Here is a 22,551-nt window from a genome sequence, read left to right as displayed (position 1 = left end):
CAACATAAAGTGATTCAACATGATGCAGCACAGTAAACTCATGCAGCTTGTGTGTGTGTGTGTGTGTGTGTTTGATGTGTAAAGCTTTTTGGGTGTGTCACACCACGGCTGTGTATGAGTACGTTTTGTGTGTGTGTGTGTGTGTTCACAGGTGCAGCTGTGGTTCATGTTTCCTCGTGTTTTGACAGCAGAGACAGTGTGATTGTTACGTCTACTATCATTTCATCTGGACACACAAAAAACACACACCCATACACACAACTCAAACATACACCTATACACACATTACAATATTAATATTAATATTTAACAAGCACAAGGTGGAGTGTACATTCACATGACTGCAGTGAAAATGAGAGACAGGGGTAACAAAGACCAGAATACACCTACATTCATGCACACACACACACACACACACACACACACACACACACACACACACACACACACACACACACACACACAAGCACAGACACACACACACACACACAAGCACACACACACAGACACACACACACACACACACACACACACACACACACACACACACACAAGCACAGACACACACACACACACACAAGCACAGACACACAGACACACACACACACACACACACACAAGCACACACACACACACACACACACACAAGCACACACACACACACACACACACACACACACACACACACACACACAAGCACACGTTGGTGTGAGATCAATAGTTTCTTTGTCCCTTCAGTCTTTATCTGCCTCTCTTCATATTTCCCCCCTCTCTTCTCGACTCTTCCTTCTTCTCTTCTGCAAAGAAAGAAAAATGTGTTTCAGATGAAAGAAAACAGACGGCACACAGTTTCTACATCCAAATGTTTGAAGGTTGGGGGTTTTGAGCAGAGAGACAACTTTCATTGCTCTAATAGACAGGTGTCCAAAAGACTTAGACTTAGACGTCTCCCTGCTCTAACACACCTGTTTTAAACCAATGTGTTGTCATCAAGCGCTGCAGAAGCCTGATAACGAGTCACTCATTGGATTCAGCTGCGTCCGAGCAGAGAGACGTCTAAGAGTCTGAGGAAGCCGGCCCTCCAGGACTGGAGTTTGACTCCCCTGCTCTAATACGTCTGAGCTCTGTCCACATGTAAGAGCTGTCAACATTAACTAGTTTAAATAAGGTTTAAAATCAATGCAATCATTTTTCATGGTGATTAATCTCATGCTATTTTGTCCTTTCAGACTCCCCGTAGCTCCGGCAGTACGGAGCCACCGGAGCAGGTACGCCAGGCTTCTATTTTTGCCGGATGCTGGGTCACGACGCAGCAATTTAGCACCAGTGGGACGGTAAGGCAGACACCGATACAACATTATTTTCAGAATAAAACACTCTGTACGTGTTTGTTTATGTGGACGTACGTACGAAGGTGCACGGAGCCGTCACGCATCAGAGGGGTCAGACGGCTCAGCTGACGAGTCCAAAGTCATATCCAGCTGATGACATCACACACTGACCTTTGTTACCGCTCCTTTGAGCTGTTTTCATCTACCAGAAAGGTCCTTACTTTAAAATAAAAGATTATTTTCTTACACTACTAATCAATGTGAAAAGTTCTAATGTCACACGGTTACCAAAGATCTGACACACTTGTCACAATCCCATTCACAAAAGTTATGCGTTGTGCTTAAAGGCCGGGTATGTAATTTTCAAAACTAGCATGATTTTAAAAGCAGAATCCCCTCGGTGCGCCCTCTAAAGCCACGCCCCTTAATTACATGCACGAGCGCTATTGGTCCAGAGGCAGACCTCTGCGCTTTGAGTGTGGGCTCGTTCCTTTTTCAGAGAACATGAGTTATTCATTTCTGTCAGGACCTAAAGACAGTTCCAACCAAAATCTGGAGAAAGAGTATATCTGGAGAAAAGGACCAACCGTGCCAATATTTGTAATTATTACAAATGTGCAATGCTAATACATTAAATGCTGATACAGGCATTGTGTGTTCTTGGAAGAAATACAAAGAGGGATCTTTATTTTACCAACAACAAATGGGAGCAGGTGGCCTGAGACACTGTTTGCTGTTTGATCTATACAGTACGGTTGTCTCTTTACTTCTTCACCTCTTCTCTCCTATTCTCTCTTGTCACAGTGTGAGTTTGTACTGGTGGTACAGGATCAGTATCCGTTGACAGTATATACAATACTCCTCTGTTCCCCCCCCCCTCCCCCCTCTCTCCCTCCGTCTCCACCTTTCATCCCTCTCTCTCCTGAACAGTACCTCTCTGTCTCCCTCCTCTCGACAACATATCCTCTCACCTTGTTTCTCTTCCTGCCTCCTGTTGTTCCTTACATCTCTGTGCGTCCCAAACTAAATCAAGGCTCACTTCTCCACGTCTCAACGAAAAAGAGCTGCGAAAAGTGTTTCTCTGTAAAATGCCATTAACTTCTCGTAAATACTTGTGAAAGAGTGATTTATTGAACATTAAAGCTTACTTGTTCTGAATACATCTCAATACAATAACAATACAAACACAATAACTGCAGGATGTTTCTCTGTGAAAGACATTTTAAATGTTGTACTTTGTGGTATTTTACTAAATGGAGCACTCCACAGATTTCAACGTTGATGTTCGGTTGGATTGTCAGCAGAAATACGACTCACTTCTTCACTCGTTCTAACTTTTATTTAATGCCCTCTTTTGCTGCAGACAGAGTTTTTTTTATGAGAAAGTGGGACAAGGAGTCTGAAACACAAGGACTTTAAAGTGTTGATAAAAGAGACATGACCCTGTTCTGAATGTTTTGAAACAAGTTACTGACATCAAGTTACTGACATCTGCAACCATTATTTACTTTTTACATATTGTACCAAAGTTTTTTTGGAAAGGGAGGCGAACAGGTTTTCTGGCAATTAAGCCAAAAAGTTTTTACCAGCTTCTTATTATCCTTCCATTTTGTAGGTGCAGTGCAGAGGTTTGTAAAGCTTTTAAAAATGGGGAAGACTTATAACTGAATGTGGAAAAGAGAAAACTATCCAGCCTATGTCATGTTACATCACAGCACAAACTATTACTGCATGTCATTATCTGTAAATCTGTTTTCCTGGGATCCCACATCCTTCCATCCTTGATTCCTATCCATCTCCTCCCATCCCACTTTCAAGCCCTGGCACAGAGTATATGGCTGATGGTCATGAGCCTGAATTTGCCCAAAGATGTCTGCCTGTTGAAAGGAGTTTTGTCACTGTAAATATTGATTGATATTCAGAGAAGATTCAGTTTTGACTTTAGAAGGAAGAATGTTTTAAAGAAGTAAATGTCAAACTTAAATATTATAACGGACACCTGCTCATCAACTTTTCTACAATAAATGTACAAATGTATCATCAATCAAAAATATGTGATATTCCCAACACTGAGAAACTATCTGAGCTTTTATGAGCTGTGACTTTAATTTGAAGCTCTCACCCGTCTTTACTCCTTCTCCCCTCTGAGTTCTTACAGCTCTGTCCTCCTGCCGCAGTGCTGCTGAGCTAAATCTGGTATCTGCCATCATACACTCCATACTGTATATAGGCTAGGCCCAGATAAGTAACTGAACTGGGTTAGTTCTTCCAGGGCTTGATCCATTACTTTGTGGTTTCAGAGGAACTAAATACCTGTGGGACAGTGCACCTACTTCCATTAAAAGACTGAAACGTGCTGAGCGAAGAATACAGAGGACACAGATTTGTGTTATTGTCAAAGAAAGCTCAAAACGTCTTCATTCATTCTTACCTTTATTTTACTCATTATTAATCCTTTCTGTTATGTAGATGTAAAAGTATAGCTGCACTTGTTATTTCTTGTTCATTAACACTGGATTAAATGATAACAATGTGTTAGGTGAGTCATTTACTAATTCACCTTTTCTTTTAGCATTTCTTATCTTTGTTCATTTTTGGTTTCTCTCTCACCTCTCAGTGAATGAGCTTTGATAAACCAACGTTATGATATCCTGCACTAAGTGCCTGGCCCCTGAAAACAGGCATTTATCAGCTTAAGAGCCAAAACAGAATAAATGCTAACCTTGCTCTGTATCAGCTGGATGTTAAAAAAGTTTCCTTTAGAAGTCAGGTCAGTGAGTTTTATGGGCTGCAGCTATAGCGAGGGTATTCTTTGGTAACATTGTAATAAGGAAAATTACCTTTTATATTTGAACCATTAGGTCCCATCGTTTTTTTCTGAATCATCAACGGAAAGCGAAAATCACTGGAAGGCAGCACGGACCGTCCGGTCGCTGAGCGGCTGTGTGGGACGGAAGTTGTCCCCCAACAGCCCATCGTTTCCTTCTTGCAGTTCTGCCCCTTTAATGTGAGACCGCAGCCTCCGAAACTCCTCGATCTGTAGAGACAAACCAGGACAGGAGTCTTTTTATTGGCCGGACAAGCTCACATCCTCTCCTGAAGGTTCCACACAAAACAGGTTTGATCAGTGGTGAAAGTCTAATAATGATATTCCTGGTGGCTGATTACTAATATTCACTATTAAGTATTAAGTTCATAGACTGTATAAAGCTCAGAGACATCTACCATTATTTACAGGAGGGGAATTTTGAAGTCAAACGGTGGCGTTCGCCATGTTGAAAACGCTGTCTAGACCTCGACACGGGTAAAGTGGTGGGACTGATGTGCTGGCGAACAGATATAACGTGTTGCTGGCACTCAGATCTGTTATAACCCTAATTATGCCGAACTTATCCTTCATAAAATCAGAGCAGGTATATAAAATATAAAAATATTCATGCTCTGTGCGCAGTGTGCTGATAAAGACTTGATATATTCACCAGGCTATCCATCATTATCTGTACCACCTGTACCATCCTGTTCTGGATTACTTTGGGCTGGAGTCGATGCAGCCCGGACTGGTGACCATTTAATCACATGGCTGACCATAAAGACAGCCATATTTACATTCACACCTACAGTAAGTTAAGAGTCACTAGTTAATCTAACAAGCATGTCTTTGGACTCTTGGTGCATCCATCAAAGTGTTTCCTTACTACTGTTCCTTCCTGAAAGAGGACATATTATCCCTCTTTCTCCACCTTTTCAAACAGGCCCCCTGTGCTCTAAATGAAGCCTCTGTGGTTCTGTGTTTTGGTCCAAATATAACATGAATCAAGCAGCAGAGGAGGTTTGTGACCCTGTAGAAACCAGCTCTCTCTGAACGAGCCGTTTTGGTGTGTGTGTCTCTTTAAATGTAGCCCCGCCCCCTGAGATTACCCCGTAGACATCACTCCTCTGTAGAGACAATAAAAATGGCCGACCTGTGCGGAAGTTTTGCTCTCGGCTGGAGGTGGAGTCCATGGGAGGAGATACCAGTGGAGGGCAGGGGATTATTTACCAGAGTCTGACTTGTGATGTCACAAGTTGAGAAAATTGAAAACGGAGCGTTTTCCTCTGTCTTGTAAGACTTCTTCAGACCACAAACAAAGGACTGGATGGATTTATTTCACACTTTGTGCGTCTGTAGACAATAAATGTTCAAAAACACTGTAAAAGTGGATTTTCATAACATGTCCCCTTTAACATTGGCATGTTTAGCACACTGAGTCGATGTTTGTCATATGTGCTATTTTAATAAACGTGACTTGGCGTGCTTTGCTTTTAATGTAGGACTCACCTGTAATCATGTAAACTATAAATAGTCAAACTGTACGGGGCAGATTGTTGAGACAATATTTTTTATAAATGGGTGCAAAGAATACAAAAACGATTGATCCACTAACTGAGTGATTAAATATAAATCTCTGGCGGAGTAATAATGTCCCTGCTCTGCCCAGCAGCCTGTGAAAACTAACACAGATCAGTTCATCTCCAAGAACTTGCTGGAAGCATCTCTGCTTGTTTTCATGCTCACGGACAAACTACATCACTCAAAACTGTGAAAGAAAGGATCCAAAAATGTGACTTCCTGCTCATGTGCGACTGTGGCTCATGATACAATCAAACATCTACTGTTCAGTGTCTCACGACTTGGCCTAAACAAACAGACAACAGTTCCCGTGCTGTTGTACTCACTCACCTACAGAAGGAGAATTTATAACCTGTCAAAGTGCAAAACTTGTAGGCATAGCAACAGCTGAATGGCAGTCATTTTAGCATGCACACTTACACTGTGCACACACTCTTTGTCTTTCAGTGACAGCAGGATGTTTGAGCTGTGTTTTCTAGACAAGCAGGACCTGCTGTTCTGTTGTTTTTATTCATTCAGCAGAGGTTCAATAAAATCTTATGTTTATGAAAATCACCATGGTTTCCTATGCTTTAATGTCTATTGATAGTTTTGCAACACATCTTGGTGAATTACAAATTGTTTGGGTGACAGATAGATGTCGTGCACCTCACGTAGAGGATGTCAGCCTCATCTCAGCGGCTGTGGGTTTGAATGTGACCTCGGTCTTCTTCCACTTTGAAGTAAAGTAAGGACCTTGTGGTAGATGGACGGTTACGACATCAACCCAACCAGGGAAAAATAAACTCTTTCCATATCAGCAAACAGCTCAAAGGAGAGGTAGCAAATTAAACGTGTCATGATTTGGTCTTATTTAGTTCAGCAGAGTTTAGGTTTCCATGTTTTCATTTCTCCCGCCTGTCTCTGGTGTTACCCGGTTCCATCTGAGTGTCTTAACGTTTGGTCTTCAGTGCTTCCTGTTTTTATTTGTAAAGAGTTTCTTTCAGTGTGTATCGTTACGTTCCTGAGTTCTCTCTGTGTCTTTTGTGTTTCGTGATTTAGATTGTAGTTCTTGTCCCGTGTTTCTTGTCTTCCTGCCTGTGTGTGTTTGTTATGCCCTCATTGAGTTCACCTGTGTGTCGTTAGTCTCACCTGTGTTTGATTACCCCTGTGTCTATTTAGTCTCTGTGTTGCTTCCCTCTTGTTATCAGTTCATTGTTAGTTGTCAGTTTACCAGTTTTTCCTCGTGACTCCCTGTGATTATGTTTAGTCGGACTACTTTTTGACTTCTTCATTTGGGTCCCGTTCCTTTGTTTGTTTTTGAAGAGTGTGACACGAGGTGTGATGTCAGCTGAGCTGTCTGAGAGTTTATCAAAGTGAAATGAGACGTTCAAAGATGCAGCAGGGTCCTTCTTTTACATCACTGACTTAAAGCATTGTTCTTATTCTGTTTTTATTAGGAGGAAGTTGACGGATGTTACTGAAGTATTATTGCTGTCTCAGGTTAATCGCACAAATTTAATTTTTTTTTTTAGCACAAGTGAGATGAGCCCAAGATCACAAAGAGCAGAGACGAGATGGTAAGAACAGAGAGACTGTACAGAGTGGCATCTCTCCTGGACTTGTTTCAGTTGTTCAGACAAAAAGCTTTGAATCTCAAAAATGCTGTATCTCAGCAACAAGCTCGCTTTATGCTGATGTAACTTGAAGTGCAATAATCAGTCAATAAGAAACTTATAAATCAGAGTGTGTATTAAACGACACAGTCTCTCCTTTTAGCCCTAAAACCTAGCTTCTGATATCTTCCTCTGGCCTGCGCTCGTCTGTGATGTGTCCTGTTTGTTTTATTGTTTGAGCTAACGATGGACAAAGGGACATTTATGACCCATGCACACCTACAGGGATGTGAGTGTGTATTCCCTGCAGGGAATATCATGAAGTTGTCCACACCACCACACAAGTCTTTTCACATTTCAAAGAATAGCCCGAGGATGAACGACTAAAATGAACATTAGAGGAATCGTCATGTTTTACAGCGACCTGATTGAAAAGAGCCGGGTGGTAACATAAGGCAGAACAGTATATGAAATCAATGTGACACACTCATTGATTGGTGGTGAGAGGAAAGGCTTCCTGTACTGTAAATTCCTCAGAGCCTCAGGTTATTAAGGCCACCAAAAATAAACACTGATATTGATATGATCGCTATCTTGGGGGGGGGGGGCAGAACTCAAAAAGGCAAAACAACAAGTATCGACAGTAATACTTTCCTGTATTCATGTGATTTGACAGATTCCTGCACGTTTAAAAAGTATTAACATTAATGACTAAACCTGTGAAAACATTGAAGCAGCCTCACACTCTGAAACAGACTTAACATGTAACATCTGAACATGTTAGCAGTTCTTCTGTGAGGTCTCTAAGAAGGAGCTCAAACTGAGGTATAACATTAAAATGTAAAAGGAGAAAGGATTGTGTTTAATAGCCACGGCTGTAAGCATCAACAATTTAATTCATTCATGTCTGAAGTTCATGCTAAGAAAAGGCTCACGGTCCCTGTAGTCTGAGTGATGTAAAAGAAGGACCCTGCTGCGTCTCATTTCACTTTGACAGACCCTCAGACAGCTCAGCTGACCAGACCAAAGTCATATCCACCTGATGACATCACACACTGACCTTTGAGCTGTTTGACATCAGTTTGTGAACCCTCACCACTTCTTGTTTCCGTGGTTACCTTCCATCTACCTGAAGGTCTTTACTTTATTTCAAAATAAAAGCATAGCAGTTTGAATAAAACAGCAAATAAAGGACTCTTAGACATCTTTCTGTTGTTTATGGGAAAATTGAAAAAGATGCACTTTAACAATGCCAGGATGTTTTAAACTCTGGAGTGAAAGGACTTTAACATGACCCGACGTAATCGACTGTGGGTGTTCTAATTTATTCTATCTGGTCTTGTTTATTTACCTTGAATTTGTACTTTTATAAAAACCTTGAACCTTGAACCTTGAACTTTGAAATGTTTTTATTTCAACCAAGCGATTAGAAATGTGATTAATTGCAATTTAAAAATGTAATAGTTTGACAGAACTCATAATAACCTTTTATTATTTAAAAGCAGAATGGTTCAAATGTTCTTAACAATGAGGACTGAATTGAGAAAACAGCTCTAATTAGCACTGTGGACAGTTCACAATAACAATAATGCAGCACAGCCACAGACTTTGATATTCCTCACATTGATGAGTAGAGCAACGAGCGCTGATGTTCTCTGGTTTTGTTTGAGTCGTGGTTTACCTGTAACTGTGAGATGGTCAGAGGGTAGCGATAGAGGATCCAGGTCACATTTTCACTACATGGCGGTGTGGTCAGAGACCCTTCATACACCCAGTAGTCTCTCAGTAAAGGGTCTGAGAGCAGAGGAAACATTTAAACACATTAAGACGCTTGATGTTGGTAAAAGCTGTTTTTTATTGTTAAATCTGCTTTTAATTTGTTGAAAAAAAAGTTAAATCTTAGGAGCTTATTTGTCTAATGTTAAACTCTCAGTACGCTTATTACAAACTAGATCCACCTGTGAAGTCCAGATAACATCTTATTAGAAAAATATGTTTCAGAAAGCTGCCACTTAAGCAACAAACATCTCCTCGTCTAGTGTCTTGAAGTGAGATTTATGAAAAAATAAGGTTATACACATCACATGTAGAAATGCTTTACAAGTAAGTGTGCTTTCTCTATAGGCAGATCAATTATTCTTATTAAAAGACTTGTCAGGTGAATGTGTGTGTTTCACCTCCTGTAATCTTTGTGGTGTAAAAAGTGCTGATTGAAATATAAACAGTACTCCTACTACAGAAGAAGGCTCAGTCACAGCCATTCAAAGCACCTAATAAGAGTTATTGATTAGGTAACACCTGCACATGAATAAAAGACAAACACCAGCCCTCGAGCCTGCTACTGTACTTTATACACTTCACATTTCTGACTTCTACAACAGTACTGGTTGTGTTTAATAAGAGAGTAAAGAAAGGCTTTATGTGCATTAAATACATTTTAAATACAGTATATATGTGTTTTAAATCTGCTTACCAGGTAACAGCGTGTTGGGGTTGAAGCAGGGAATTATCTTGCTTTTCCCCTAATTAAAAACAGCAAAACAACAGAAGTCATTAAGCTTCCATTTTCGCACTGCAACAGATGTTCTAATCCTAATCCGATGTGATAAATGATCCTTGAGATCTGGAGGGTTTGATGTTTTCATTTGTAGTCTGACCTTGTACTGCAGGTCCTGAAGGACTTCAGTGATGGCCTTCAGGCCCAGATGCTCCTTACCAATCTGATGGAAAAAAAGACACATTTCAGGTGACAGTATGATCTGTTGGTTTACATCAGTGTGTCAAAAACAATATTAAGAGCCCTAAAAAAATCCAACACGGTCGCAGCAGATGGCTGCTCAGATCAGTCTGGTTCAGTTCAAAGTTTCTGCCTGCTAAAAGGCAGTTTTTCTTTTTGTTGTAGAAATGAAAATGTATGATGAACATGATTATTAATTTGAATAAAAGTAGCAAAATACTGTAAAAAGCTTTACGATAAATTTTTGATATCTATCATTTTAATCCACAAAGAATGTAATATATATTGCGGGAGGGGGGTCCCTGCTGGAGTCAAGGGTCCTTAAAATAAAGTTTAAGAACCCATCTCTTGGTCTTTATACTCCTCTGTATCCTTGCAAGAAGGAAACAGGAATTAAAAACTAAAGGAGCTGTCAAAAGCAGGATGTGTGAGGTCGGCCATGTCAGGCCTGTTTGGGGTGGGATGTGTATTTGTTGTTTTTTCCAGCTGCTGTGACTGGTCTCATTGATTTTATTAATTCGACAGAGTTATGGGCGAATTCAGCAGGACGTAATTTCACAGGAATGTAGCAGACAGTATTTTCCAACTTGTGTCAGAGTAATGCCATTGCACATGAAGATAACCTGGAATGAACTTGTTCCCTCGTTTAGACAAACAACACTGACAATCCCAGGAAGGAAAGCCCTTCAAGCTGCAGAAAATGTCAATATTTTCACGAGAGCAATGGAGATGAAAATGCATACAGATACTTAAAATGTTTAAAATAATTTGTCACAGACTGGTTCAGCTAATATCTCATTAGCGACAAAGCCGACTATTTATCACGCTTCAACTTGGCTTATGTGACTTATCAGTACCTGCTGATATGTCCGTACATATTTTAATTTACCTGCACGAAAAGGGATATGATAAGGACTCCATTCTTCATCCCAAGAGCATCCTCCAAAGTGTTAAACAGAGTGCTGTTCCAGTGGATCAGATGGAGCTGCAGAGAGAGACAACAACATCTGCATTTGAGAGGCTGTTTTTCAACAGGTGAAAGGAACAGGAGTAGGTGAAAGTGGGAAACCACCAGCTGGGGCTGACTGAGGGCTTTCCATATGGGCTCTTATGTCAAGTGAATGTGAACAGGGTGGAGGAGTGTAGAATCTAGACCCCCAAGCAAGTACATATCAGACCAGAACACAGATTCATCCTTCATAAGCTTTTATTATTATTATTTTCTTGCTTTGATTCAAATACATTTAAAAATGAGTTCACTATGTTCAGTCTGGTGTGTTAGCCAGTAGATTCAGCTGGAACCTTTTCAGATGTTTCTGCGATCCAGCCATTCATCCAACCATCTTTCAGTCCGTCCACCCATCTATCCCATCATCCATCTGTCCATCTATCCCATCATCCATCTGTCCATCTATCCCATCATCCATCTGTCCATCTATCCATCATCCATCTGTCCATCTATCCCATCATCCATCTGTCCATCTATCCCATCATCCATCTGTCCATCTATCCATCATCCATCTGTCCATCTATCCCATCATCCATCTGTCCATCTATCCCATCATCCATCTGTCCATCTATCCCATCATCCATCTGTCCATCTATCCCATCATCCATCTGTCCATCTATCCCATCATCCATCTGTCCATCTATCCCATCATCCATCTGTCCATCTATCCCATCATCCATCTGTCCATCTATCCCATCATCCATCTGTCCATCTATCCCATCATCCATCTGTCCATCTATCCATCATCCATCTGTCCATCTATCCCATCATCCATCTGTCCATCTATCCATCATCCATCTGTCCATCTATCCCATCATCCATCTGTCCATCTATCCCATCATCCATCTGTCCATCTATCCCATCATCCATCTGTCCATCTATCCCATCATCCATCTGTCCATCTATCCCATCATCCATCTGTCCATCTATCCCATCATCCATCTGTCCATCTATCCCATCATCCATCTGTCCATCTATCCCATCATCCATCTGTCCATCTATCCCATCATCCATCTGTCCATCTATCCCATCATCCATCTGTCCATCTATCCATCATCCATCTGTCCATCTATCCCATCATCCATCTGTCCATCTATCCATCATCCATCGTCCATCTATCCATCATCCATCTGTCCATCTATCCCATCATCCATCTGTCCATCTATCCCATCATCCATCTGTCCATCTATCCCATCATCCATCTGTCCATCTATCCCATCATCCATCTGTCCATCTATCCCATCATCCATCGTCCCACCTTCCTTCCATCCATTCATCCATTCATCCATCAAACCATCCATGCATCCCTCCATGTAATGTTGAGGATGAACATAATATTGAGAAGTCAAGTGAATCCCTGACCATATTTGAAGCTTCTTTCTGTTAGGATCATAGCCTGATTATTGTTTTCAGTAGATGAATAGACCGGTAGTTTTACTTCCGCTCAAGTCTTATCAGAGTAACTTTACTTTTGCCTCAGTACGTGCTTGTACTCTTAACACTCCTGTATACATTCTTAAACAGGATACATATGTGGCTAGCTTCAGTCTTAGAAGTGTTGCCTGAAAAGATAAAACTGTCCAAGGACTTATCAAGCTACAGTGTAATCTGAAGGACACATGTCAGAGCCAGAAGTCTAAACAGATGGGCGGGTGTTGGTCACCCTGTTTCATGGTCATGGCCCTCTGTTTGTGTGTGTGTGTGTGTGTGTGTGTGTGTGTGTGTGTGGTATGTCAGTGTGTGTGATGGGGGATAGGGGTGGACGTAGGTGGGTGCTCACTCTACCTCCATGGGGAAAGCCTTGAAATTGACAGTGTGCTCTGATCCTCTCTGGTTCTCTTTGCCCCAGTGGAATCGAACCTCATTGAGCTCATACTCGTGATCGCTTGGCAATGGACCCCCAGTAACCACTGGCAACAGAGCAGATAACATTGTGGGAAAACACAACACAGGAAGGAGAACACAAATCAAAACAGTCACACTGAAAGTAAAAGAGAGAAAGGAGGTCATTCACAGTGAGCTTTTTTTTCACACGTTGCAAAAAATGTGTGAAAAAAAAAAATCACCACTAAACCACAGTGTCTGTCAGCAAAATCTAAACATGCTTCCTGCGTTCTTATCTGTTAGACAACGAGTTGTGTGTAGTGATCGGTTTTCACAGGGAGTCACCTGACTTGGACTTGAGAATGATGCGGACAGTGTGTCCGTCGTTGATGACCTCACAGTCTCGACACACCACGTAGTTTGGTGACAGGCCGACATCCAGGAGGGTCGGGTCATACTGAGCCTCCCTGGAGTTCAAGTTAATTGGAGACTGGTACTCTCCGTTTGCTGCTGGGAAATGGAGTCCCCACTCTACACCTGTGATCGAAAGCAGACACCAATATACAGAAGACACACATTTAATGAGCCTTACATGACTTCAACATCTTGATGTCTCTTTATTGTATGACCACTGTTGTGTTAAGTAATGTGCTGGTTTGACAGTATGTGCCAGACTCATGTCCATCCCCATATTTGTATAAAGGCTAACATCAGGCAAATCATGAAACACTGAGCAGAAGTCAAGCAAAGAGTAATCATTTGATATATTGTGTTTGAAGTGCTTTACAATTAAAACAAGAAAATAATGTAAAAACTCTGACATGTGACAACCCAGGACAGACCCCACCGCAACACACTGTCACCATCAGCCTCCCCCCACCCACGACAGAACCTGCTGAACCTAAAGGTCAGACACCAAGCTGTGACATCACAGAGCCACCTCAACCACCACAGCCCACCATCCCCACACAAGGAAGGAAAAAAGAGAGTCTGTAAAGATACGTGTAAAAAGATAGCCGGGGAGGCAGAGTCGGGACGAAGAGGACGTCTGTGGTTAATGACAGTTAGGACAAAGTGAAGTTAAGCAATCATGCTGCCAGCATGCAAATGACCAGGACCCTGAAACTGAAGCAGCTGATTTCATTCAGACATCATTTTGTTTTTATGTCCCGATGCTCTGACATGTCAATATGTTGTCTATTAAAAACCCATAATCCATGTCGGCGAATAGCTCACATTTTACTCTTAAAGTTGTTTTAGATAGATAGATAGATAGATAGATAGATAGATAGATAGATAGATAGATAGATAGATAGATAGATAGATAGATAGATAGATAGATAGATAGATAGATAGATAGATAGATAGATAGATAGATAGATAGATAGATAGATAGATAGATAGATAGATAGATACTTTATTGATCCCGAGGGAAATTCAAGCTTCAAATTCAAGTTTTGAAGACAGATTTTTATTTGTAATATGATATTTATATTTACCAAGTCAGCAGGTGAGTCATTTAGTCACAAGCTTCTTTGTTTCAACCCTTCTTTACTTAAAACAGACCCAAATCTGTTAGTCAGCCCTGTTACACAAACAAACACTCCTGAATGGAAAACAGAAGAGCAAATGTTGAACCCTCCCAACAGATTAGTCCGTCAAACCCAAAAACTGGTTTCAGCTCTTTAGTCACCAAATTAGTTAGAATAGCTTTTAAACAACATAGAGGTTATAGGACAGATGTGTTGTGTACAAAAGGTTTTTCTTCTATTGCATTTCTTTAACGTGTTTTAAAAGCAGTGTTAATTATTGAGCATTAATTATAGCTCAAGAGCACTTCAGTGCGCTCAAGGTTGCAGGCAGGACAGGACGGGCAGAACTCTACAGCCCTGCGACTGAAGCTTTCCTAATGGGATCAAGGTCGATTGAAACGATTGTTTGCAAAGTCAAGAGAAAATCATGGTGGCTGAAAATAAGAGTATTTTTTGAGGACATAATCAGCACAAATGTGTTTTTTGACCATGAGGATGAACGAGCAAGTTCAGTGTTTGGAAGAAATAAAGAGAATGAGCTGTGACTGAAAGATTTTCAGAAAGGATGTCAACTGGACTTTAAGGTGTGTATTTGTGCATTACCACTTTGTGTGTGTGTGTGTGTGTGTGTGTGTGTGTGTGTGTGTGTGTGTGTGTGTGTGTGTGTGTGTGTGTGTGTGTGTGTATGTGTGTGTGTGTATGTGTGTGTTCTTCACAAAGGTCTAGACTGACTGAAATTAGCCTGCTATCCTTGTTTGCCTTTTCCTCCCTCTACCCCTCCATTCTTCCGCTCCCTGCTTCCTCACAGTGCTCAGTTTGTGAACAGGAGTTTCTGGGTGTGAACGCGACAGCGAGATATATTTGCTATAAACAGACGAGAAACAGAAAGAAACATGGGGAAGAGTAACGTTTAAATAGCTTAAAAGCAAACTGAAACAGGTTGTGTTTGAAAGAGGGTTAGCATGCAGAGCAAATAGGACGGAAAAATGATTGTTGTAAAAAGTCTTTAAATTGCTTTAAAAAAAATTCAAATACTTGAATATCTTTATTTTGATCAAACTATCTCATTCTGGTAGCTTTTTTGCATCACGTGAATGACCAGGGTAGAGAAAATGATACTGAGTGTCGCCTGAGGTGCACACTGTTCACTCACATTTCTTTTCTGACCACCACTATCGCCCGAGCGTTCAACATGTGCAACCTGAAGGGTGTTTTTAACAGAAGGAAACAAACATTTAGTGCATCGGATTCAGGAAAGTCCAGCTCACTCTGGTTCCTTCAGGAAATGAAGTGAACTCCTCTCAGCACGTCCCTTCACTGAAACCTCAGCTCACATTCCCTCTGTCCTCAGCAGCCGAAGCCTCGGCAACGCTTTAGTAAAACGTCAGAGAGGGTTTCAATGCAGCTAAACATAAAAGAGCAGCGAGTTCTGTTTCTGCCTGTTCCTGCAGAGTTTGAGTCATGAAGGCCGATTGAATTGCTAAACCATCTGTTAGAGATCATAGAAATACAACATTTGATGGTGTTTGAACTCAAAGCAGACATCTACGATACGTCTTAACAACAGACAGTGAAACCCACATCCAGGTTAACAATGTTTATGCTATTTAAGAAACCCTCATTGTGTCTCGGGTTTCTTTTCTTCATGATGATAAGAGAGTTCAAAAAGATTGAAATGGTCCTGTCTGTTTGCTCATAGATATTTAACTCTCCTCATGAGACTTTACGTTGACCTGAAATGTCGGCTTTCTGTGTTTGTGACCATTCTGTGAATATTAATGCATGACGCCTGAGTGTCGTCACCCGTCTGTTCCTGCAGGGGGCGCTGGAGGCTCATCAGCGGCAGACACCATGTTGGAAATGCTGTCTCAGCCTAACTTTCAGTCAACCTAACGACAGGCTGAGAGCTGGACCTGAGGCCGGTTTTAGGCCTCTTGACAAACCGTTAGGACCCGCCCACCTGTCAATCAGGTCGGCTGTACGCCTACATATTGATAACACGTATCATTCATAAAATTAAAATGGATGCGTTATAAAATGTCACCATTCGTACAGTGCGTGCCCAGGATGAAGTTAACTGATCTGACCTTTTCAATCAGGCTGTAAACGTGTGTTGTAAAAGACGGCTGTTTTTGGATGTGGTGTGAAAATAAAATGGCAGAACTGATAAAAAGTTTAGCTCTCGTCTGGAGGTGGAGTCCATGGTTGGAGAAAAATGGGTGAGAAGGAGGGGGGGTTTTTTTTGGTTTTTTTTACCATAATACAACTTGTTATGTCACAAAGGGAGAAAATTTGAAACTGTGTTGTAAGACTTCTGCAGACCACCACACAAAAACTGGACAGATTTATTTGACATTTTGTGGGTCAGTAGACGTTCAGGTTACCCAAATAAAAGTTCAAAAACACTGTCAAAGTGGATGTTTCATAATATGTCCCCTTTAATAAGTTTATTAGTGATCATATCAGGAGTTTACAAAATGATTCTCTGGATGATAAAACACAGATGAACCAATAAAATCATTCCACAGGATGCTTATGGTACATTAACATGTGCAAAGTGTTACAAATCATTGGTCATACTTACAGTAGGGATTTAGAGTTCATTATCAGACTGCATCCTTCGATGCTCAGGAAAGGCAGCATTCAGAAGAAAACATAAATACATCATAACTGCATGATAGACTGTGACAATGAATGATATATTGATATGTGATATGTGTTCTACCTGCTTTCTTTGTCAGACAGTTTAACAGTGCACAACGTGAGCCTCCTCACTCTGATCGTCAGAGTCAAACAGTAAATCGATCAAACTGTTAGATAAGTGGATCAATCAGCAGCTTTGGTCAATCTCTCTTTGACTCAATAATTGATTGATTGTTTCTTGTTTTGCTCACGTTGATCACTGCATTGACTGATCAGTAAAAATGACTCGGCTCTTATAAATGTGTTTTTCTTTAAACGCTCACTCAAGTTAAAGATGTGACTTCATTTAAATTCAGTTCATTTAAAAATCAGTAATAAAACGAGAGAACTTCAAGTGTCATTTTAATTCTTTTCTTCTGTTTTTTTTTTGTAATATCTGATGCATAAATCATCAATATCATAATGATTGACGTTTTCATTCGTTGATTGAGTATTGTTCTTTTGGTGTTTTGCACTTAAAGTCCTGTAAAGTGTAACTCCAGTGGGTGAGATGTGAAGTCTTCTGATATTCCCTCTCAATAAACCTCAAGAGCATCAACAGATCCCTTCAGCACGCTGACAAAGCTGCGTGTGTGTTTTAGTGATCTGTGACAGAGAGGGCAACACAAAACCAGGATCTTCCCTCTGTGCCAGCACTGAGAGCGTCCTCTGTAGAGGTTACCAGTCAGTGAGGCGTGTCAAGTTCAGACCTTAACACTCATCTCAACTCTTCCTATAATGTCCCTCTGCACAGCATGATGAAGAGCAGCCTACCTTCCTCGTAGCCCCAGTCCAGCTCATCTTTCCCCGGGTTATAATCCGACTCCTCGTTCACGTTGTCAGCCATGGTGTTTGGCAGTCCGCTCACAGAGAGTACAAACCAGTCTGTCCTCCCAGTAGACTCCCAGTCACACTGCTTTTGTGTGCTTACTTGGACACAAACTGAAGTCTCTGCAGTTTGCTGGATGGATTCCAAGTCAGAGACAATGACACAAGCTTTTTAGTGTGTGGCTTTTTTTTCTTCCTTTCTTTTTCCCTATATATATTTATTTCTGTCTTATTCTCCCCTTTTGTCTTCTCTGACTCCTCAACCAGCTTCAAACTGATGTGTGCTACACTCTGGCTGCATTTTTCTTCACTGTATCTTGCTCCTCCTCTTCCTCTCTCTCCTATTTACCCTGCCGTTCTTCTCTCTCTCTCTCTCTCTCTCTCTCTCTCTCTCTCTCTCTCTCTCTCTCTCTCTCTCTCCTGTCTTCCTTTCTTGCTCTCTCTTTTTATTCACTGCAGGTGTGCTTGTTCAGCTTTCTTCCAGGTGATTACAGATCAGTGTTTGTTTCTCACACACTTTCAAAATGTGCTGCCTTTGTTTGTGACTGTGAACAAAAACATGCTGTCTGACAATTATTTTCAAATTAGCTTTAAACGTTTTCTTAGTCTGTTATTGTTTTCTCAAGTTTTCTGCTGTTGTTGTGACCCTGTGTGTGTGAGTGTGTGTGTGTGTGTGTGTGTGTGTGTGTGTGTGTGTGTGTGTGTGTGTGTGTCCCACCCTTTGGGGAAGCGAACAGCAGCAGATGAGAAAAGCAGCAGAGAGCTGCAGGATGAGGAAAGTGAAAGGCCTGACTGTTCTCCAGCCGTGATGTTTTCAAGATGACGTTCTGACACTCCCTTATTTGGACTTGACCAGGTTTTTCTGAAGCACATTGGCAGAACTGAAAGCTTTTCAAAGGGGCGACCTATAAAGGCTCAGTTATACTTTAGAGAGGTTCAGTTTACACCGTAAAAGATCCGTTGGGTTTTGGGGTTACTTGTACAAAAAAAAAAGTGCAAAAAGTCAAGATCATCTAATAGTTCATGGTCCTTTTTAGTCTTCCTTTGGTTAATTTCTGTCTTTATTAATCCATTTCCTCCAGGCTGCTGATGTTAATTGCCCCACATTCCTAATAAAGAAATTGTCCTTTGAGCTATATAAATGCAGGCGAGCTCCCTTGTTGCTATGGATCTAGAAGCAGAGCAGGGACGGCACTCAGGCAAAGGGACAGGAGGGACAAGGACAATGTCATCTGCTCAGGTGCTTCTGGAAGACAAAGGAACTGTGTTCAGTATATGAATGAACCAATGTAGGTGTGTACACTCAGGGCCTAATTCACAATGTGATTGTGTGGCTTTGCATCCGCTCATTTCTGGCCTGTCCCATGACAGGGTTCGTCTGTTTTCGCCAGGTGTAGAAATATGAAAACAGACGGCAGGTTAACAAGTGTCCTGTGCCTCAATTTGTCGGAGGGCTTTCACAGGCCATCCACACAGCAGCTCACAACGCATTCAGAGGAGCTGCTTTTCAACATGCAAGGCAGGCAGCCGCTTTGGCCCACAGACCACTGAGGGGCCCCCGAGGGCTGACAAACTTTTATCCACCAGTAGTTGCTCAAAATGACTGTAGGAGGCCCCATCTGAAAGTACTCACTCTCATTGCCCAGTTAAGCATACAGATTAGTAAATCATTGTCAATAAAAATCCCTGAAAGGTTGGGACACTGCTAGATGTAAATCCTTAAATCATTTTTACAGAGGGCCCCATCAGACTCAAGAATCGCCACTGATCGCGTTCGTCCGAATCGTCAGCAGAAGTCCTGACCTGTGCTGATCAAGTCCTCCATTTTGAACTCATACCAAACAATGTGACTTCTGGACGCAGACTAACACTTGCACTCTAAAACTACTCAGCCTCTGGAGAACAAAGGTTAAAACAGCTGTGACTTGTTTGCATGGATATCCTCCTCTCCCCACCAGCACACCTCGTAACTTTAACTAACGTTCAACTGTTACGTCAACAGACCGATGCAGTCAAACTGAAACTCCAATATGCTTTTTATTCTGACAGTGATTTTATTAGAAGTTAATGATGGCTTCTTCTCATTGTTGTATTCTTCTTCTTTTGTTTCTGCAATATAAAAACACTCAAAACACAAAATGTACTCAGAAAAATTAATGAAGAGAAAAAATGGGGAATGAACGAATGTTGTCGCCAATATATTGTCATTCAGCACAGTTATGTCTGCAACTCTTATATATTATCAAGATAGAGTATAATATTTAATATATGAACACATTTTAATGTATCCAAATGTGCACATAAAACACATAATTAGCATTAAAAAGAAATTAAGTAAGTAATAACTGTGTCCATTGTTTATTTCAATACATGTTTACATATGGGCAGTATGTATTTTAAACATAAAGAAAAACCACACGGTTGTGGACCTTTTCTATTCCCAAAGAGTGAGAAGAACGATTCAGTAAAGAAGCCCAAGATCGATCTGGTCTTATTCCAAGGCAGGATCAGCGTTTGAAGACCCCTCTCTCACACGCTGAGGAGAGAAAGAGGCTCCGAGAAAAAGCAAACATTTTTTGTGATCAAATTTTGACTTTATTTTGTAACAAATCAGAGGCGTCATGTACTTCGCAAGAATAATACAGAGGAAAGAAATAAAGTGCAACACATGCCTGTGTGGATAGCAATGCTCAATGTCATGTATTGAAAACATAAGGGAGAAAACAAATTGAGCAACAACACAAGAAAAAGTTTTGTACAACTTAAGACAAACCAATAATAAACAATAATAAATCAAAAACCCCGACCCACCCATTCCCTGGACCAAAGATCTCTTTCCTTTACTGTGGATCAGACCTGAAGCACACAGAGAGTGGTTAAAAGTGTGTCCCAGATGGCTGCTTCTTTGGCACCGTGGATTCTGGCTGTCGACAACTACAGATAAGCAATGTCCATATATGTCAGTATGGTCAGTACCCATACCTGGAAAGACAGTGAATGTGGAGGTTTCCAACATGTGGCTACAAGCTTTTTTCCGGCTGTAAGTCCAGTCAGCAGTGCACTTTTGTTGACAAAAGACAGACCGAGAACCGACAGATCGTTCAGAATAAGCATGGCTGGCGTGCAGGGCAGCTCGACATTAAACAGATTCGATACAATCATCCTCCAGAATTCAGCCACAGGGGGACAAAAACATGTGAAAGAAACTGCCTATCACTTTTCAGGGGCAAAAAGTACAGACAGGGTCATTTATAATCTTCATCTGATGGAGCCTCCTGGGGGTTAGATACACCATATGTATAAAGTTAAAATGTATTTGCTGGTGGTCCGTATTTCTGGATGCTAAACCTATGTTAGCCCACACTTTGTACCAGTCAAATGTGGGGTTCAGGTCTGGGACATCTCTCCTCCATATTGAGTCAAGTGCCAAGGGTTTGTAAGAGTGCTGAAGTAAAAACCAGTAAAGTCTTGAGACAAAACCAGTTGTACCACCAAACAATGTATAAAGTTGGTGAGGTCTGAGAGGGCTCTGTAACAGAACACCTTTGTCCTTTAAAGCCGATCTCAACTGTAAATAAAAGAAAAAAGATGTGCGAGGCGTGTTGTACTTATTGCAAATGTCCTGAAAGGAGAGTAATCCTTCCTCCCCGAAAACATCACCAAGTGTACAGATGTTTCTTATTTCCCAGTCTGTAAAGCAAATGGGACCTCCGCCAATCATTAGTCATTTATAAAATATAGGCGAATGTGAACTCCATGCATGAGAGCAGCCAGTTAGTTTCCCCACCCTCCTCCATACAGATAATAAATATGTGATTATGGAACCAGATCTCAGTTGGCGTTGATTGATTGAGATATTCGACTGTAAAAAATTAACAAAAGAGTTCGGGGTTAACGTCCTCTCCTCCATAGCTCGCCATGAAACCTGTCTGATTTAAACCAAGTTAAGAGAGGCCTCAGGATAAAGGCCCAGTTATAGAGTTTGAGGTCAGGGAGAGACAGACCACCGGCCTGCCTGCCCCGCTGCATGGTGGTAAGCTTAATACGTGGTCGTTTGCCTTGCCATATAAATTTGGTTATTGCTGATTGTAATGTGGACCAATATTGAGTAGGTGGAGGGAGGGGAAGCATAGAGCTAATAAAATTGACTCTGGGCAGGATATTCATTTTAACCCTCCCTCGTAGTGAATTTGGGAGATTAGCCCACCTGTCAAGATCTGTCACCACTTTATGGAGCGTTTTACCAAAGTTTGCCCTTAAAATTGTTTGTATGGAAGAATGTATGTCTATCCCAAGGTAAGTGACGTTTTTAGTCACTGGTATTGATGCAGGGATGGGGGCATTAGCCATGGCCTGATTTATAGGTAGCGGAGAGGATTTCTACCAGTTGATTTTAAAACCGGACAGCCTGCCATAATGCTAGAAAACCAAAAGAATATGCGGTATACATGCGGCTGGGTCATTTAAGTATATTAAGACATCGTCCGCATATAGTGAAATGTGATGATGTGTGTTGCTGATTGAAATTGGGGAGATTGCTGCGAATGGTTTAAGCTAGCGGTTCAAGCGAGAGGGCAAATAACAGGGGGCTGAGTGGGCAACCTTGTGTTGAGCCTCTGGAAA

General features: G+C 41.3%; 1 protein-coding gene across 2 annotated transcripts; it reads right to left on the bottom strand.

The window, feature by feature from the left end:
* Positions 1 to 613: 613 nt before the first annotated feature.
* On the bottom strand, positions 614 to 18,256 carry ca8 (carbonic anhydrase VIII). 2 transcript variants are annotated; one of them, XM_079347921.1, is made up of 9 exons: positions 17,875 to 18,256; positions 13,232 to 13,423; positions 12,848 to 12,972; positions 10,943 to 11,038; positions 9,974 to 10,036; positions 9,790 to 9,838; positions 8,998 to 9,110; positions 4,172 to 4,368; positions 614 to 797 (listed from the first exon to the last, which is right to left on the bottom strand). In XM_079347921.1, the coding sequence occupies exons 1-8, from the start codon at positions 17,945 to 17,947 to the stop codon at positions 4,234 to 4,236; spliced, it is 846 nt and encodes a 281-aa protein (XP_079204047.1). In that variant the 5' UTR covers positions 17,948 to 18,256; the 3' UTR covers positions 614 to 797; positions 4,172 to 4,233. The 2 variants fall into 2 exon arrangements, with proteins under 2 accessions (XP_079204047.1, XP_079204048.1); XM_079347922.1 differs by having other exon boundaries at positions 13,232 to 13,417.
* Positions 18,257 to 22,551: the final 4,295 nt, after the last annotated feature.

The sequence above is a fragment of the Symphodus melops genome, assembly GCF_947650265.1.
Source record: "Symphodus melops genome assembly, chromosome: 7".
NCBI classification, from domain to species: Eukaryota; Metazoa; Chordata; class Actinopteri; order Labriformes; family Labridae; genus Symphodus; species Symphodus melops.
This window is presented reverse-complemented; position numbering and strand designations above follow the sequence as displayed.

Bases quoted from the DNA above. Each gene is read 5' to 3' on its own strand.
- ca8 (XM_079347921.1), bottom strand. From the start codon at position 17,947: ATGGCTGACAACGTGAACGAGGAGTCGGATTATAACCCGGGGAAAGAT. The intron at 11,039-12,847 runs GTAGAGTGAGCA...CTCTCTCTGCAG, and splicing joins TCAAGGCTTTCCCCATGGAG to CTCCATCTGATCCACTGGAA. The intron at 9,839-9,973 runs GTCAGACTACAA...GTTTTTAATTAG, and splicing joins TTCAGGACCTGCAGTACAAG to GGGAAAAGCAAGATAATTCC.